At 39.3% G+C, this 20575-nt stretch overlaps 1 protein-coding gene across 2 annotated transcripts in view; it reads left to right on the top strand.

The window, feature by feature from the left end:
* The window catches only part of col8a2 (collagen, type VIII, alpha 2), a 47136-nt gene extending 26962 nt beyond the window's left edge, over positions 1 to 20174 (top strand). For both annotated transcript variants that reach the window (XM_044138733.1, XM_044138732.1), the window contains exons 2-3: positions 12037 to 12225; positions 14042 to 20174. In XM_044138733.1, the coding sequence (XP_043994668.1) occupies positions 12063 to 12225; positions 14042 to 15936 (2058 nt within the window). In that variant the 5' untranslated portion in view covers positions 12037 to 12062 and the 3' untranslated portion in view covers positions 15937 to 20174. The remainder of the gene's footprint in view (positions 1 to 12036; positions 12226 to 14041) is intronic.
* Positions 20175 to 20575: the final 401 nt, after the last annotated feature.

Raw genomic sequence — 20575 nt, 5'->3', positions numbered from 1 at the left:
TTAAACTTATGTGTTCATCGCAACTAGTGACCATGACTAAAAGTCCATGATTCATAAATGAATTCACTACTGTTGGGTAAAGTCAGATTAAAATGGTGCGCTCTATAAAAAGTTGTATGAGCCCCTGTCACATGTTGGCTTGTTATATTTTCTGGTCTGTTCTGTGGAAAACCGATTTCTTGGGTCAGGATCAGACAGCATGATGTCTGTGCTGTCTGCCAGTTGATAACAAGAACAGTTCTGTATAAGACATTCATAGCCTGAGCTATGAATCCAGGTAAATATTATATTGCCATGACAGCAACATGTGCGCATTTTGCCCCTTTTTTACATTAAATGCTGAAAAAAGCAATCAGAACTGTGTTTCTGACTTATTACATTTCTGCCACAACCAGCCTGTTCAGGATTATGCTAGAAATGATAACGCACCAGCATTTTACTGATTCAGCTACATCATTTTATGGAGTAGAGCTCATAATTTTTTGATATTTTTCCTCTCTTTCCTGACTGGAACACTGTTGGGAGTTTGTTAAGTATTGCATTGCACACTTTCTTAGTTTTTATTGAGTAAGAGCAGTGCTGATTCATTTAACATTTACTTTTGATGGATGGGCATAGTGTGGATTATAGGGGCGTGTCTATTCGGCGACGTCATTTGTACCTAATGTTTAATTTTTGGAACTAAAAGTTTGCTCATGAAGTGTTTCCAGAAAATTCTGGACATAATATGTCAGGGAGTTTCAAGTGAACTACACCAAAGTGATTTAGCAAATTTTAAAATCTTTCATGGCCAGTTGTAGGAGAGTTATTTAGTTACTTATTGGTTCATACTTTTACAAAATAAGTGGGCAAAATCTCTGTTCTGCACTGATTTGGAAAACACAATCTTGCCTTTTACTTCCATGTCGTACTTTGAAGAACTTAAATGAGATGATGCACACATTCTTTCCCTTTCTGCTTTTCTAAGTTCGTCCCTCTCCACCTTTTTGCTGGTACATCTAAATTAACTGCAGGAACAGAATCGCCAAGTGTTGCCCTTTTTGGCAGCACACAATAGGAGCATTCACACCAGCAATGGGCTGTGTGTGGAGAGCAGGACGCTTAAAGAAGAGAGAGGAGGAAATTGGAGAGGGGACTTGCGGTGGAAAGGCCCTGGATTTGCCAGAGGAGACCTGTATGGCACCGACGAGAAGGCAATCATTCTGATTTACAGGAGATCGGATTCCTGGATGCCCTTGAAGTTTTCCCACTGGTGAGGTGAGGTCATCTCCTCAGTGCCCTCTAACACACAACTCCCTTCATAACAAAGTCGTCCAGACATAAATCTGCATCAATGCATCAACTTCTTATTTTTCACTTGACGAGAAAAAACAACAAAGAACACTTAATGTCAGTTTTTGTGCCTGTGGAAGTTTGCCTGTGGCGTCCTGTCTTGAGTCAATGAAAGGCAGAATATTTATTGCCTTGGAAAGGTGGAAGCACAGAGGCCTTTATAAGATTATTTTTTCTACTATTTTCTCTCGATTACCTAATCAGGGGCTTGTATAGAGCTGAGGTGCACTGATGGGGCAGGAGGAAATCTGCAGATGTCTGTGTTTACCTGGAGACTCTAACTTTTTTTTTTTTTTTTTTTTTCAGTTACAATCCTCCTTCTTCGTGTGCATATTGCAAATCCACCACCTCCTAGACCAGGGGTAACTTTGCATGCGGTGCAAACTCAATCTGTAGAAAAGATGAAATGACAGAGCACGAACTGGATGCCTTTTTACTGGCCTGAAACATGTAATTGTGTAACATGTAACGTGTCAGACCCCAGAAATCCGGTATTGTGTCAGTAATTTGCCTTACTTTGATTGCTTCGCCTTTCATCCTGTGCTCAAACACTTTCATCTGCACAGTGCATCAGCCCTTATTTAATTTTTAGCGTGTCTGGTTCTGCACTCAAATTTACTCCCAGTGGTATTAACAGCGTGTTCCATCTAATGAACTCATCGAGAAAATAACAACCTTGAATTTGACCTTCTCACATCTTTTCATTTCTGCAAACTTTCATCCTTTTACACACTTTACTCCTCTTATTGTCTTACAGTTTTACTACTCAGTCAATTGACATGAGCTCATACGTCTTTGAATGTCTCTTGACCTTTGTCTATTTCTCACCTGCTAAACAACAGGAAAACATGAGGATGGTCCACATGTGCTATCTCTTTGAAGTCACGTGGTTCTACTCGTTTTGCTCTTTTTACTGGGTGTTAGGTGTTTATAGTCTGAATCACTGTGAGTTGCAGAAGCAGGTACATGGAATCGAATGCCATTAGCAGGCTGCTGTTGCAAAACTGTTGTAACACTTGAGTTTAGGCAACATGGGTTTGAATGTGAAAAAGTTAAGGAAATCTTGTTAAACATACAATTATAAGTTTCATATGTATAACTTAAATAAAATATAGTATATAAAATTTAAGACTTAAATAAAACTTTGGTTTAAATTACCAATTTTGTCAAAATTGCTGTTGACATCTAGGAATGTCAAAAAGTAGTGTTTAGGTTCAGCATAAGAAAGCCTAACACACCGCACATTTACTCTACACCTGAGAGTAAAGTTTTTTTTTAAGGTCTGATTAGCTAAAGTTAAAACCTCCATGCAATTTGTGCTTATTTTGGCACAACCTGACATTCCCAGACAAATCTGAGTTGCTCTGAACTCGTCCTATTTCCCTTTGGATTTTCCTATCAAGACCCCTCTGGATGGGCTGCACAGTGGCGCAGTTGGTAGAGCTGTTGCCTTGCAGCAAGAAGGTCCTGGGATTGATTCCCGGCCCGGGATCTTTCTGCATGGAGTTTGCATGTTCTCCCTGTGCATGCGTGGGTTCTCTCCGGGTTCTCCGGGTTCCTCCCACAGTCCAAAAACATGACTGTCAGGTTAATTGGTCTCTCTAAATTCTCCCTAGGTGTGAGTGTGTGTGCGCATGGTTGTTTGTCTTGTATGTCTTTGTGTTGCCCTGCGACAGACTGGCGACCTGTCCAGGGTGAACCCCGCCTCTCGCCCGGAACGCAGCTGGAGATAGGCACCAGCAACCCTCCCGACCCCCTTAGGGAAGAAGGGTGTAAGAAAATGGATGGATGGATGGATGGATGGATCCCTCTGGATGTCAGAACACCGACCTTCATCCAATCAGACTAAACGCGGCATGTGACTTAAAAACGAGAGTGTAAAAGAAAAAAAAAAAATATTGGATGATGAATTTTGACAGACACATTCTTCCAGAGCAAATAAACATGAGCTCTGAGAGTATTTGACATCCAAGGCTAGTTTTGGCATATCTTGAAACAGACATTGGATATTGTTCTGGTTGGTTGGTTGCCTTGGTGGCATCCCAGCATACACACACAGACACCCACGCACACCCCTGCACCCGCCCACAAACTGAGAACAGACTTATGTCTTCTTGTTAGATTTAGGTAATAAAGCTACTTGGATGGGATTAAAACCTAATATTTCAAAAATAATTGAAAAAGGTAAGGAAAAAAAGCACAAAAAACAAAGCGGTTTCATATGCTTTGAATGTTATTGCAAGTCATTAAAGTCATCTTGGAATGAATGAACCTCCCATGGAACTGTTTTTGGAACAGAGGACAGTCTGAGAAAAGCAAAAAGGAGCTTTTTAATGTTCCCTATGACATATCCTACTTCAGTTCGCTTTTGCCTTACTTTTACTCCAGTTTACTTAACTAATGATTTAAGGGAAACAAAACCGCTTTAGGCAGGAGATTTTCTTTTTTTTTTTTGCTGGCAGAGAAAAACAAAAACGACCATTTTTCCTGAACAGCAACCAAACAAAACCTGAAATTTACCACTGCCACCTAAAATAACAGATGTTAATTTCTCATTATGCATGCAGATTTTTGGCCACCTTTTGCACGCAATCATGGTCGTATTATGGTCAGTCTGTTTCTCTGGTGATTATTTTATAATGTGGAGAAACATGCAGTGGATTCAAAGACACAGGGACTTGTGACCACAGCTCAAATAATATGCCACCATCTGACACCTCCAAGTGCTCATCAGGCTGAGGGAAGAATTACCTCATTGAAACGAGGCAGACTCCAAATAAAACCTCAAAATACTCAGTTTTCAGGTTCTAGACCTTTCTCATTTTTGTTTATTATACTATTGCTTTTTTAAAATACTTAAGTCTTTCAGGTAAAAGCAGAACTGACTGCCACAAGATTAATTCACCTTTAATTTGTACCTACTACGATAAACATTTTGTGCTGCAGCTAATGACTTAATATAATGGATATTTAATCTACTCATAACGTAATGTAAAGAAATGTGCTTATGTGATATTGACTAGAAAAAATTATATCGACTTGCACTAGGTAGCTGAGATATATTTTCGTTTGACTCGTCTCATATTCTGTCATGTCCCATATAAGTGATTAAAAGAGGAGAGGACATAACATCTGAAAAACAAAAATCATACACTGTTCATTTAACTTATTGCAGACATTTAGTTGCTATGGCTACTTATTTCCATAAATGATCAAAAATCTTTCATTACTGAGACAAATGACCTGATACAAAAACTAATTTCGAGGCACTTAAAAAAAATTATATTCAGGGGAGGAGTTATCATGAAGCGCTCATCGATCAATCGGTGATGGATCTCAGGAAAGAAGTAGCAATGCATGCTGCACAGTTTAGAATAAATTACTCCTGTGAAGCTACCAAAAATGTCAACAAACTATTATTACAGACAAAATATGACCTCTGATATTGAGCAGTTTTAATATTAAAGCTTTCGAATATGTAATCATTCTATTAAATAGAAAAGACAGTTTCGCATTTCAGGTTGTGGTGATCAGTATTTGAAAGTGGCTGAGTGTTTCACATCTGAATTTCTAGGGTTGCAAAGTAAGATAATTTATATTTCTTCAAGTGCTAACAGGTGTTCACGCAGCACTTCTCGTGTGCGTCGAATTTGTTGAGATCATGAAAGTATTCACAATTGAAGATCTCTTGAAATCATTGGCGAAGGATGCAGTTTGTGTAGACAAAAGGCCTTCTCTGATGTGTTCATGAACACATCATAAACACATCAGATGTGTTCAGTGGATGTTGAACATCCTTCAACATCCTGTCTACCTGAAGGATGTTGAAAGGAAAAGAAAACCAGGTTAGAAAAAAAAATTGTACTGAAGGATGATTTCCATAAAAAGCAAAAATAAACCTGTCTCATAATTAGCAGCTACTTTGAAGAAATGAAAATCACATGTGTGACAGATGATCAATAAGAAAAATTGGTTCTAAATTACAAATTTCAATTCATTCCAAAGATTGTTCGACGGGAATGAAATTCAGTCCAAAAGCAGTAAACACTGAGAGATGACATTCATTATTTCTACAAAATGCAATTAACCATCATTCAAAACTAGGTTTGGTGATGACAAAGTTATTTTTTGTTTTTTAAGGAATGAAAAATGCATCCCACCGCAGACCATAATGTTGCAAAAGTGTAATTGAGACACGTCAACTTGATGGTATGGCCAGCAAGCAGTCTGGGGGGTTTTAAACCAGTTGCAATTTTATGGTTGGGATTCAGAATGGAAATGATCTAGAACAAGATGCTTTTCTGCAAAATTTACAGTGCTTTGCAAGTATTTAACTTCTTTCTCATTTTGTCACGTCACAATCACAAAAATGTATGCATTTTACTAAGATATGACGTGATCGGCCAACACGAGTCCAACATCTTGGTGAAAGAGAAGGAAAATCAAACTTTGCTTTTCAAATCCTTTTCAAATGAAATTCTAAAAACGTTGCATTTGTATGCAGAACAGAACCACCTGTCACTGCTGAACAGCTGAACGTGTTTCGGCTTAAGTCTCGACAAGCTTTGTACATACAGGCTGAATTTTTTCCTGTTCTTCCGTAGCCCTGGTCAGATTGGACAGTGTCTCCGCATAGGAATTTTACATCTTCACAGAAGAACTGCATTTATCAACTCTATTTACTAATTGCGTGATTTGCCAAAATAGTTAACACAATTGTGCACTTTTGTTATGATGTAAACTATTGATTTCATTCTGTTGTGGAAATGCTATGCAGATATCGCATGAAAAATGTTAATAACAGGTTATTTCATGTATTTTTTGTTACCTTTATGTTTACCTTTTGGCCTATGGTGTTAAGAGACATTTTGCAGGGTCTAATTCATTCATTCATTCATTCATTCATTCATTCATAGCTGCAAGTTGCAGAGTACTGCTTCATACCAATGAAATACTTTGAAGTTGTAATTTACAGATATGAAAAATGTTTATGTGGTGTTAATACATTATTGTATCTTTTGTGTGAGCTGTTCATATGATACACTGCAGATTGAATATGCTTGTTTTTTTTTTAATGGTAAAGGCCATATCTCATAGCATTTAAGCTGCCACAAAAGCCAAAAGATATGTGTCAAATTACTAGTTGTGTTATTTTTCAAGTTTTTACACTCGAGCCTAAAAAAAGCAATTAATTTAAAGCTCAAAGATCTTTTTAAGACATGTTTTTTAAAAGACAGAAGGTTCGGCTGCTACAAGATAAAAAAAAGCACAAAAAAAACAAAAAACGTTTGTGTCATGTCTGGGATTTTCTTTTCTACAAGATAAAACAGCTGAGTAAACATCCTCCAGAAGTGGTGATTTCATGTTTTCTTGCCAGCAGTTGTGCAGACGTTTGAGCCCCTTTTTAAGTTTAAAGGCTTTTCTTGGCATCGTGCACGTGTGCTTGCCTTCTTAGTGAAAATATTTAGAACCTGTAAATGCTGTTATGTCTAGACTGAGCCAGGGCTCTTTATGCGTGTGAAAATGGCTCCCTCCACCTCTCTTGGTTTGCATTAGATATTTGCAAAGAGAGGGAAAGTTTGGTGAAAGAAGGTGGCTGTGGTTGAGAAGCCGCCTGCCAGCCGTGTGGGTTCATGGTTGAGTTAGAATTCATTATGGTCTCTGCTGTGGCTGAGGTTTATCAGAAATGGATGAATCAGCTGAAAGTTTTGTCAGAATTAAAGTTTGGTTCTAGGTCTGTGGTTGGAACCAAAACTATTCTAACACCGCTCGACCCGATTGTTGTATTCTGTCGTTTTGTAAAAATTGACCTCACGCAATGTGCAACGTCGAGGTGCCGATCCCTCCGCTCCTGCAGGCTCGTATTTTCACTGCAAAACAAGCACCTCCTCTTCCTGACCGTGACGGCAAGTCCTCACGCTCAGGTTTATCTGTAATCTCTCTGTGGCACGTGGTTTGGGAAACGTCTGGCAGTCTGGACCGGTACATGTACAGCTTAGGGGGTAAACGTAGGCCCTGCTCATTGGGTCAAGCCTCTCCGCCCCTGTTCATTTCATTAGTGGGTTGACGGCGCAGCGAGAGCTTGGCTTCAGTCGTCGGGGTTGTCTGTGTCTCTCTGGCATGTCAGCTCAAGCCTCTTGAGGTGCTGCTAAATTATGGTTTGGAAGCTGCCGCTCATGCTTTGGTAGTCGTTGCAGCCTTCCTGTGCTTTTTAGGAGATTGCACCAGAGCCATATAACTCATGTTCATGAAAGGTGATAAGTGCAAGCATCACATCAATGTCAGATGGTTTCTAGATATAGGTCTGTGAGGTGTACTGAACAAGTAGAAGTTTATCTTCAACCTTTTATGGTCTACTTCAATGTTTTGGACTTCACTGTGGAAGTTTTGTTTCTCACATATTGTAGTAAATATGTGAACTTATTCATACTTTCTCATGTTACAGTGACAAGCCCCAATGTATTTTATTTGGATTTTATGTGACAAACCTACAGAGTTGTAAGCTAAAAAAGTTAGGTGACCATTTCTATTTAGTCCCCTTCACTCTAATACAGAACAAAATCCAGTACAACCTATTAACAGACTGCTGATCTCTACAACCAATATATGAAACATTTTAAACAGCATAGAACAACATTGGACGTCACCCTGAACACAAGAAAATGTTTTAATACCATGCTGTAGGGATGTTTATCTTCAGCAGGCTGTTACTGGTCAGGGATGGTGGGAGGAAGGATTTTAAAAAATACACTTTGGGCTGAGGTGAAGGTTTGCAGTCAATTGCCAGTTGTGCTTTTGGCTATAGGTCATATAGGCAGTTGCCCAGAACAGCATTAGAAATGGCCTCCTGCAATTTTGATTGTTTAGAGATTGGCTGAAGGTGGGTCTCGCCCATTGCACTGTTTATGTAAGAACCGCCAGTGGGCAAAAATATAAATCAATGGCTCTTATCAAGGCATTTTCATGAGTTAGAGTCATATTTCTAACCCAGGGAAACAGGAAGTCCCTACGCCTCAGATGAACAAAATGAATGAAAACAATGAATTATCCAAAAAAAAAAAAAAAAAAAAAAAACGATGCCAATATTGTAACACAAGTGGTCTGGTACAGAAAAAGGACACAATGATTTTTTGACAGTTTTTTTTTTTTTTCAAAAACATTTTAATGTGTCGAAATTTTTCTTTGTCTATAAGGTTTGAGGATGCTGTATTCCTCTAGATTTCAACTCTTTTGCTTGCAAAACAGCGGGCATTCAGACCTGCCTCTTAAATTACTGTGCATTTGCGCTGAAACCACAGACCTCCACACCAGACAAGCTTCCTTGCCAGCCAGCCAGAAAGTCGGCCAGCCACCAAACACTGTCTCACTAATACTGTCTGCCTTCTCCTATTTATTTTTCTTAACATCTCTTTCTTTGCATTCCTCGTGTTTCTTTTCAAGTGAAGATCTGTAGTCTCCAAAATGCATAAACAAACACGAGTTACAGATATTTATGATGAATCTCAAATAAACAGCTAAAGGAATTCTTTGGTAAATGGCCGTAAATCAAGAATTTGGGCTATCTAGCTTTAGTTCCCAAAAGAAATCGCAGACTTCAGGCTAATCTCAGCACATGTGGTGCCAATGAGCACGTCTCTTTTTCTAGGTGCTTGGGATTTAAAGTGTGCTATGAATTCCCAAATTACTTCCAATCCTGTTGCCAATTAACCATTTTGTGTAATGAGATGTAATTGTCAAATTAGAAGATGTCAACTTATGTTCATACGAATGCTGCGCCTCGGAGCAGACTTTCATTGCGCTAACTTTTCTCTCTCGCGCTGAGAGGAAAACAAATAAGTGACAACCACAATCGCTGTGGAAGTAACTGTCTCACAATTACTTGAGGAGAGAAAGATCCTTCTTTCCCCTATAAATTACCCAATTTCATAGAAAGAGAAACCTGATGCTGCTACTGCACACACACGTACTGACATACATGTATACTGTAGAGGAATGCGGTGACAAATATAGAGTGGTGTGAAAAATGTGTTTGTATGAGTGGAACTTTTTCACATTTTGTCACATTACAGCTGTAAACCTCACTGTGTTTTGATTGGGACTTTATGCAGAAGAACAACAAAGGTAGAGCATCATCTTTAAAAATATGCTTTCTTCATTATTTTTGCAAAGAAAACTCTTAAAGGATACTCTTTGACTGGGTCATTGTAAGTCGTGAGTACACTTTGATCTAAATCATTTTGTTGTAGCTCTGACAGAGTGTTGAGCTACAACACTGGCAGCAGGTTTAGAATTCCTCAGATCATGATGCTGCCACCTCCCTGTTTCAAATTGGGGATGATGCATTGAGTGAGATGTTCGTTGTTAGTTTTCTTGTACGCACAGCATTTTGCATATTGACTGGAGAATTTCATTTTGGTCTAATATGATCTTTAAATATGATCTCAAACTTTAATTTTTGTCTGTCACGACTTCCTGTGAGCTGTCCAGGGTGACCCCGCCTCTCGCCCGGAACGTTAGCTGGAAATAGGCACCAGCACCTTCCTGTCCCCACTAGGGACAAGGGTTTTAGAAAATGGATGGATGGATGGATGGATGACTTCCTGTTAGCATTATTTTTCTTTGTGTCATTTCCAGCAGTACTTAATGAACCTTTTATGCAAGGCGATTATTAGATCGGTTTATTGTATTTGTTGCTTACCTTGACTAAAACACGTTATAACGCTCTGTGTTTCTGCTTTGTTTTGTCTTTTCCACTTAAATATTCATCACCTGTCTTTTGCAAACTTGTTATACAGTGCTGTAAAAGTACAGCACAGCTGCATGCTAATTGCCTCAATAAACCTCTATGTAAAAATGTTTGCTGTGCAATAAAAAATTAACCACATTTACAGAATTTCCTTGCCTAATAAAGTGGTGATACGGTTGGCATTTATAAGCAGTTAGTCAAAGCCTCAAAATACTTTTTGCATTCCAAATCATTAAAAACCTAACTCTTTGGCCCAAATAGGGCTTTAAAGCTTGGGGGTAGAGTTGGATTGGGAATGCATCTTGGTTTTGCAGGTTTCACACACTTAACATTGCATGTTTTTTAAGAACAAAAAACATGCCAAGTGTCCTCAGGTGGTTTTCCTGTTAACATAGCCATGGCTGTAAAAATATTTGGCCAAAGGAAATGTGGCCGTCTTCACCTGAGGTTAATTTGAGTTGACAGAAATGCATTCTCTAGATGCCTAAGATCATTCAGATCAAAAGTTGTCCCTGTTGCCGGTTCAGTTAGAAAAATAAACATAAAAGCATGCTGCTGTTAACATACTGAATGGAAAGAAGTCTGTGTAAATATATTTGAGTTTGAAACTTAGGGAATTAGAAACATGGCAGTTATGATATAAAGCTCCACAGCCACCACTCATTTTACGGCATCTATTTTCCAATGACTCAGATTATATTACGATCTTTTGAAGTGGTTTTTAGTAGTAGTTTATCAAACCTTCTTATTTTCTGACCTCTTATTGACCTGGTTATCCAGTTTTTTTGCATTGGGTTTCCAGGCATGTTATTACTAGTATCCAAAGCCACGTTTACACGGAGCTGGTTTTCAGTGAAACCAAAACATTTTTGTTGAGATCCAGCCACTCATTTACAGATCTCCAGTGATTGGACTCTCTGACACGGGCACTTTCTGAAGCCCACTCTGATTGGGAGTTTTTGGGAACACCCCCACGGAGGTGTGAAGAACTCCGCCGATGTGAAAGCCCATGTGCGCAAAACACATGGCTGCAGTTCTATGTATGCAAGAACAAACTCAAGTAAAAAAATGGCTGATTGCATTGTGTTGCATATGCTACTTAACCATTTCAGTCTAACATAACATTTGTGTGTGTTGCATGAGCACTTGGTTCTTTGGAGATGGGTTACCGTTTTCTATGAGGTAGAAGTTAGTGAGGTGGAAGCTAAGGTAGCAAAAGCACATGCTTGCTTCGACAAGATGCTGAAATCACAGTGCCATTTAGTGCCTTAGGCATTAACAACAACAGATTAAATGTCTTAGTGATGCTGTCTAAACATGGAACTTTTCACCAATCAACATCCGAAAAGATTCCAGACAGACGTCTTGTGTAAACATAGCGTAAATGACCAGTTTTGAAGGGCCAGTCAGAATTCTACTCTTGATCAGAAACAATATCACGCATAACTTAACTATAGTGACTAGTAGTAGTTGTTTATTATCATCTTAAAGGTCTGCCCACCCTTCTAAGACCTCATTAAAATGTCATCTACCAGGCCTTTCTATCCATAAAACAATAATTCACTAGATATTTCTTCTGACTCAGATTCTATGTAAAACTGTACATTGTTAGAACTTGGCTTGTTGCCAGGTGGCACCCTGTTACCTAAACAAACTGTAATTCACATTAGCTCCCAAGAGCACATCATTCTTTCATAAATGTTTGCAGAAGCAGTCTGATTTTTCACATTGGGGAGTATGGACGTGATTGGACAAACAAATTCAATGACTTGAATGAGTGAGCAAATACTTTTGGCAGTATGGTGTACTTTAGAAATTTGTAATACTGAAAAATACAAATAAAAAAAATTCTGAATATTTATCAATGCGAGAGAGTTGAAAAAGGTTCATCGAAGCTCATAGATGAAAGCCTTTATACCAGAACGATTTTTCAACTTGTCTTCCTCTCTCACCTACAGATCTTCGTGTGTATGAGAAGCTTGGGATGCCGGTGACCATGCTGTTGGCTCCTGTCTGCGTGCTGCTGATGCTTGGGGGTCGTGCTTTTGCTGGAGGTTACCCCCCCATCCCTCACGTGAAGTACATGCAGCCCATGATGAAAGGACCTGTTGGGCCTCCATTTCGAGAGGGCAAGGGACATTATGTTGGTAAGTAATCCCTCTTTCCACTATAATTTGTTTTCACGTTCTGCAAACCACACGGTGGAACAGACCGCACAGCCATTCTGCAGCCTAATAGGTCTATTCTCTTTCTGTAAATAGACCTAATATTTGAAACCTATGTTCAACGTACACAAATATCCCTCCTCTGGAATCTGGCATTGCTTAGTAGGGGCCTATTAAAGGTCCGATTGCCAAATGTTAGTTGAAGTGTGTTAGTGAGGCTAGTTGTTTCTCACACCATCTGGATGCTTTTACTTCAATGTTTGTAATCGCATATTTTCCAGGAAAGAAAATAAATTACTAAAAAAAACACTCAGGAGAAGGAGAATAGAGATGGGGGAGCTGGGGGATAACCATCACTGTATAACAAATGCATATTATCAGCCCCCTTGATCATCAAATTGGACTTAAAGTGTGCCTGACCAGTTCTGGATCATGTGAGAGGTGGCGAGTGTAATCAGAAGCCCAGTTTTCAAAGCAAATTTCAAAGCAAATGTAATTACATAAAAGGGTATTTAAAAAAAAAAAAAAAGAAAAGATGAGTGATATGGGGAGACTGTTTGATGGTGACGTTTAGCACCTAACTCTCCTGTTATAACTTCAAAGATCTGTCAGGAGCGTTAAAAAGACCGTAGGGATTCCTTTTTTCTGTGAAAAGGGAGCTCAGACCTGAGAACTAAACACTGCTCTTTGATGAATGGTTCAAGTAGGATGTATGATTTTACTGCCACTCAGTGGTCAAGAGTCTTCACTACATCCCTACATTATCATCTGACAAACACGCAGACTTTCAAAACAGAAATAAACGTGCAGAAAGAGATAAAGACATTTCTTGAATTAAAGTGTCTTAAAAAAAGCTCATTAAATTCTAAAGAAAGCAAATAAAAACAAGAATCATCTTCTGTGTCATGTGACACAACGAAAGGTAAGACTTAGAAATTAGGTCGGATCTTAAAGTCCGACATTATGCAAATTATTTTTTTAAAAGTATTTTAAAAAATAGATTAATTAGTCAAATAAACATTGCAAATTAGAATTTCATTTTTAATTTGTCAATAAAGAAATAGAATGACTGAACAAAACGTTGTCACCATAAACACTGAGTGCATATAGAAAGCAATTTCTGAATGGCCCAAGCTTTTGTTTAACAGCCTTTGGTAATTTACTATCAGTATGTTTTTTGATATACTTTCTAGTAAAATGTGTTTGATTTCATGTTTCTTATTTCAAAAGTACAAATGGCTGCAAGACTTATGCAGTACCAGCAGAGGGGAGTAAAAGCTCTAAGTTACTTGTTGAATATCAGAGCTAAAGTTTTAGAGGTTGTTAGACTGAAAGGCACTTCAACAATCTAAAGTCAAATTCTCAAACATAAAGGTCCTCTCTGATATTATATCTGAAATTCATTAGTATTTTTAATGTTCCAATTAAAGCTCCAGCTTCTTTCTATGAATTGTGCTCATTTATCCCAAATATTATTCCATAATTTGTTTGTAATTAATTTATTCATATTATATTAACAAACCTATATCTTGTCAGTTTTTGTATATGTATAAAAAAAGAAAACAATAAAAAGATTGTTTAAAATACTTAATTTAATGTTAACAAGGTGACATGGTGTCAGCAGATGTGTGACACCTAAAACAGTTATTGTAAGAACAATATTAGTATTATAAAAGTACTGTAAAAGAGAGCTGCAAACACGATTACACTGTGGAATAACCTAAATGGCTTTAATTCTTTGCAAAATAAAAAGAGGGAAAACAATGATTACTCTAACTACTTGATTTTTGTTTTCTAGATATGCCACCTATGATGAAAGGGGAACCAGGTCCTCAAGGGAAACCTGGACCAAGAGGCCCTGCTGGGCCACCAGGACTACCAGGAAAGCCTGGACTGGGAAAACCAGGTCTCAATGGACAGCCAGGGCTTCAGGGACCTCCAGGGTTTACAGGAATTGGCAAGCCTGGACTCCCAGGTCTCCCAGGAAAGATTGGGCCAAATGGAATGCCAGGAGTAAATGGCGAGGTTGGACCTCGTGGTGAGCCAGGACCCCGTGGACTTCCTGGGCCCCCTGGTGTCCCAGGCCCTGCTGGTTTATCACTGAATGGAAAACCTGGACTCCCAGGTATCAGAGGTCCACCTGGAACTCGGGGTGAGCCAGGATTAAAAGGCATTTCTGGCCCACCAGGTGAACGTGGACTTAAGGGTGAGAATGGTAATGGGAAACCAGGAATTCCAGGTATTAGGGGGCCACCAGGTCTAAAAGGCAGTACAGGACCCCCTGGTTTTCCAGGTATTGGCAAACCAGGACAGAAAGGTTTACCAGGACCGCCTGGACTTAAAGGTGATGAAGGACTGCCAGGAAAAGTAGGAGAACCAGGACAGCCTGGGCCACCAGGCCTACAAGGTCTTCCTGGGCCAGCTGGGTTGGGGAAGCCTGGTCTAGATGGACTTCCAGGAACACCAGGTCCTGTGGGTCCCAAAGGTGAACAAGGGACTCGAGGAAATCCTGGAACTCCTGGCGCACCTGGCTATGGAAAACCTGGTCTAAATGGGCCAAAAGGAGAAAAGGGTCATGGTGGATTTCCAGGTGTCCCTGGGGACAAGGGAGAACAAGGAATCATTGGTCCAATTGGGGTGCCAGGTCTTGATGGACAACCAGGACCACAAGGCATTCAAGGTCCAATGGGACTTCCAGGAAAACATGGAATACCAGGGCAGAAGGGAGAGCTAGGACCCAAGGGACCCCCAGGACTGCCTGGACTCAAAGGTGACCAAGGCCCCAATGGTATCCCTGGGCGACCTGGTTTCCCTGGGGAAAAGGGCATCTCTGGACCTAATGGTCCTATTGGTAAACCAGGCCCTAAAGGTGAGCCAGGGCAAATTGGCCAACCGGGGAATCCAGGGTTGACAGGTTCTCCAGGGCCTAAAGGTGAGGTAGGCTTTATAGGGACTCCGGGCCCCAGAGGCCAGTCAGGAATTCCCGGTCTCCAAGGGCCTATGGGTCCTATGGGCCCACAGGGTGCCCCTGGGCAACGGGGAGAAGCTGGACTTCCAGGGCCTCCAGGGTTAGGCAAACTGGGTGACAAGGGAGCAATGGGTCCACAAGGTCCACCAGGAAAACCAGGGCCTTCAGGGCTTAATGGTATACCTGGCCCACCTGGTCCTCCTGGACCTCCTGGCCCTCCAGGAAATGGCCAAACTTTTGCTGCAGGGAACACTGATGCAGGACTGGGTGGGGAAGAAGTACCTGGGGACAGGAAGGGTCCTGCATACACACAAGTTTTCTCTGCCTCACTAGCACCAGCATTCACCGCTATTCTCACCACACCATTCCCACCTTCCGCCATGCCAATCAAATTTGATAGGACCCTGTATAATGGACAAAATGCTTACAGCACTTCTACTGGCATCTTCACCGCTCCTTTATCTGGCGTCTACTACTTTGCGTACCACATGCACGTGAAGGGAACTAGCCTGTGGGTGGCTTTGTACAAGAACAATGTGCCAGCCACTTACACCTACGATGAATACAAGAAAGGCTACATGGACCAAGCATCTGGCAGTGCAGTCCTAGAGCTTAAAGAAGGTGATGAGGTATGGGTTCAAATGCCCTCAGATCAAGCAAACGGCCTTTACTCTACTGAGTACATCCACTCCTCCTTTTCAGGATTCCTGCTCTGTCCCACATAACCTTTTCTTCTTCTTCAAAAAAGTTCCTATATTTGTGACTCAGACCAGCCCTATACCCAAGACACCTGCAGCCATTATAGAAACAAAAAAAAACCATAACATGTTAAAATAATATTACAATCACATTATCTTTCTCACCTCCAACAGTCTCAGTTTGAAAAAATAAATTGTGAATTCTATATGAAATGTAAAAAGGCAGGGGAAGGATTGTTATACTGTGTTCTCTTAATGTCCTTCAAATGTATGTTCTGGGTTATATTTTGTGATGTTTTTAGCCTATATTATTTTAATTATTATATTGTCATATTTTGTTGTTATTATTTGAAACTTGTCATCAGTATCACTTTTGTCTGTTGGATTTAGACTTGTAAGTGCCTTACACGTAATGACTGAGTAACAGACCTTCCCGTGTGACTGCACATACTGTCAGACAATGTGGTCACCAAAACATGGGGCAGGAGGGAGACACGTTTCCCAGCAGCAGTCGCTTCTGTGTGTGTAATTTAAATAATTATTTGAAGAAAAAAAAAAAACACTTCAAAACAAGATTACAGTTTGTTCTGTGAAAAGAAATCAAGGCATTTGGTCCTCCAACACTTTTATTTTGCCCAACTTCTAAATTTCTAAAGAGAAATTTATACTTTATTATTTGTTGGTATATGAACCCATTGAGGGCTATTTTGTTTCTCTATTTTTTGTAGTATGAGACAAATTAGGATGTGAAAAGAGTCTGTATTTACATGCAGTAAAAAATGTATAACAAAAGCATCTACAAATGGACAGTAAAGACTGTCTACTGTTAGATTAGCTTGGATTGATTTTTTTTTTCTTTTTTTTCATTTGCACTGTCTTATTGGACCAGAGATTTCGTTTTCCCCTATACGCAATCTTTCATCTGATTCAAAAGGATATCCTATAAACTAATAATTCTACATCACTTACCAGCTCAAAACACAATGGCAGAAACGTCCCTTTCTTCTTATTAGAGAAAAAATATGTGAAAATGGTAAAAGCTTGAGTGGACTCCAGAACTGGAGATGCTGATAAATTTCAAACAAAGTGCCTGTGACTATACCATCCATGATTTTTGGCACTTCTAGTAAACATATGTACAGAGGCTTAACACTGTAAACTGGGATTTTTAGAAAAGAAAAAATTGTTCTTTAGATTGATCATGCTTATTTGCTAGAAGGAAAAAGGCCACCTTTTAGTAAAGAAATTCCTTAAAATCTAAAATAAGAAAAACTATGTTGTACATTTTTTTTAATCTCTTCAACAATAAATGAATCATATTGAGGCACAGTTGACTAATTAAAAGAAAGGGTATCCAATTTGTCGATTCTTCTGAGCTTTGCTGAAAAAATGGAGAACCCAATTGGCTATTATCAACAATAAGAATTGGATTTGTCCCAATCGTTTCTTGAAAATACACTTAGCCGAGTGTAATAAGCTATTTAATGTCATATTTGAGCGTCATTGGATAAATGCAGTTCTATTTACTAGGCAATTAATAAGGAGGCAAAAGTTGTGGCTAACAAAAGACCTACTGTTTTCCATTGTTCCAAGATTGAGTCCAAGATTTTAATTTGTCAGAAAAAATTTTTCCCAGATTGAAAATAAAAGAAACATCTCCATCTGCATCTACCACCTGTCCTGCCTTTCTAAATTTGCACAACTCTTTTCCAAGGGCTTCAAATGGCCCCCGGGCCGCACTTTGGACACCGCTGTTTTGGAGCCTTGCTAACCTTGGAGATTCTGTTTCCATTTCCTATGTTATAAAGATTAAGATGCATCTGTCTCGATTTAATGGCTTCTTCTGTTGTCTTTAAAATTTTTATGACTGCCCCCTTTGTCCCATCAAATCTGCACCACATGTAAACGGGAAGTTGTGGAGTTCTCAAAAAATAAGCTTCTACAGAGTCTGATCGACTTAAAATTGCAAACTATGACAATATTGTCCCTGTATAGTTTGGCATTGGTGAGATTACAAACAATTATTTATGTACAGGGTTTTTCTTAACCCTCTGAACAAAATCCAGTCAAGTTGGAGGTTGGATTTTTTCCAAATTATTTCATCCGTAAAGGAGCATTTATTATTATGTACGTTTACCAGCCGTGCCAACAACTTGTGATGGATACTGTATGTCCAAAAGTTTGAATAAATAAGGATTTTCTAAGCGAATAAGAAAAGGGACCAACAGAAGTTCACCAGTTGTGAAATACAGGTTGTGTAACATTTAACAAACCCCCAGTTTATTTCTAGAAGAGGCAGCAGGTCAGAGGTAAGAGCTCTGTGTTTACTCGTTACTGCTGGATGAAACATTGAAGATCTCCCTGTCAATAAATGCATGGGTGTACGTGTGTGGTTGTTTTGTTTTTTTTTTTTGGCTGTGTCATGCTGTCCCCTTCAAAGTCAGGACATGAATATTTCAACGAACATAATAATAAACTTGAACAAGCTTACGAAGTCTTTGGAAAAGCTATGATTTCGTTAATGCTCCTCAAGAACGCTTGAGAATCGGAACATCAGAATGCTTCAGCTCCCTCTGGGTTTAGGCAGGAATTCCACAGGAGTTTTTACATCACGAGCCTCTGCTGAGAAGAGAAAGAGAAATAGCTACTGAAATAGATGATTCATGTGACCTGGAAAACAGCCAAAGCTGAAACGAGATGCTGATGATAACATCGAGGAGTGTTCATGATTAACACTGAATTATTTGGTTTTCTACGTTTTGACTCATGCAAAAGGAATCGTGGCTTGCTGTAACTCTGAGCTGAAGCCAGTCAAACAAGAAAAGTAAACAGTTTTTGAAATGTGCCGATTTCAGTAGCTGTTAGCAAGCGAAAACACAGTGCACAGCCGGGGCAAAATTTGTCATATTTACAGTGACTTGCAAAAGTATTCACGCCTTGAACTTTTACACATTTGGTACCGTCACCAAAACCTGCAGTGTATTTTATAGTAGAGATTTATGTTCACCGCTCCAGATGAAATACTTTGCAAAACCACCTTTGACTGCAACTATTTCATTCACTCTAGGGATCCTCTACCAGCTTTTTGCACATCAAGAAATTAAAGCTCGGTATCTGTGAACGTCGACTTTCAACTGTTTCGGCTTTTACATCAAAAAATGGGTCTTAAAGAAAGCATCTCCAAAGCGTTATACTGCCGTCTCCTCCCTGCTCAGCTTGTTGCAGTCTGTACTAATACTTCTCATGGCTTTCTTTTTCAAATACCTTTTTTGTGGACTGCAAGGCCAGTACGTGTCCTGTCAAAAGGATTCTTGCACCTGATCTGTGGATCTCTGCAGCTCCTCCAGAGTTACCATGGACTTCCTGGCTGTTTCTTTGACTAATCCTCTCTATGTTTGCAACCTGTCACTTTAGGTGGGCCGTTGTCGACTCTGCAGCTGTCGCATACTCTCTGATGATTTTACACATTGAATTCCACCTTCAATACATTGTATTTTTGTGGATCCAGCATGAAACGTGAAAAGGTTCAAGTGATACTTTTGCAGAACACTGAGTTAAAGAGAAAAGCCTAAGTCTGTTCTTTTATTTCTCTGAAATCCAACAGAATCTGCTTACGATGCCCAAACACTTGTTACACTGAAAGAGAACAACTTTACACTTTAGGTAATGGAGATGATCTTTGTTCCAAACATTGAGATCTGCAATTAAAAGGAATGTATGCTGTTAGACAGATTTTCTCCCCCCATAATTGATCCAGAATGCTGTCACTAAACAGTAACCCTTTAAGTTGCTCTAGAATAGCACTGCGAGGATGGTGCCTAATCAGTATTTTATACCAACATAATGCACTTACCCTCTCCTTCACATAGCATGAGCACACCAATAACTGCTTGTGTATCATTCAGTATGGTTCTGTAACACATTCTAAGACTTGTTTTGTGCTGTATGTTTTTTCTTCGTGTGTATGCGTGGGTGTGCGTGTGTGTGTGTGTGTGTTTTGTTCTTTCGAACTCATCTTTTAGTTTTGAACAAAAGAAGCGCTGATGAGAGTCACACGTGCTTATTGCTCTCTTTCCTTAAGTTTTTACAGACAATGTCACTTGCTTGCTGAGTTTGCATTGTGTGCAAATCGTTTAACAAGTGTCAGTGAGATCCTAAAACGGAAACTATATATTTGAACTGTTTCCTTTTTGTCTATATTAAACAACAAAAAAAGAAAAAAAAAAAAAAAAAAACGACAATCGAAAAAGAAAAAAATAAAGAATCCCAACAGTTTTGCTTCGGTTCTTGAAGGGATATTTGTTTGTTTTTATTTTCAGTAAACACAAACGGCCGTTCCCATTTGCACATGAAATTAATGGAGATGTATTTATACATTACTGATAATTTAATAGAGATGCCAAAACTGACCACCGAAGCCTAGAACATACAAATGGTATTTAATAGCATTGACTAGTTAATAGCCTTTGTAACATGTAGTTAGCATTCTAGAGTTGTTTGTGAAGGATTATTTGTGAACGTTTATTTTCTTACGTGTCACGTACAATGTAGTAGCATATGTTTTTGTTGTTGTTATACATGACTATTGCTTGCACTCTGCAATAGAATATGGGTATAAAATGCACTTCTTTTGATTGAAAATGTTTGTCTGCTTATACAAAATCTA

The sequence above is a fragment of the Gambusia affinis genome, linkage group LG14 (genome assembly GCF_019740435.1).
Source record: "Gambusia affinis linkage group LG14, SWU_Gaff_1.0, whole genome shotgun sequence".
NCBI lineage: Eukaryota > Metazoa > Chordata > Actinopteri > Cyprinodontiformes > Poeciliidae > Gambusia > Gambusia affinis.
Note: the sequence above shows the minus strand (reverse complement) of the source record. Positions and strands in the feature narration are given on the sequence as shown.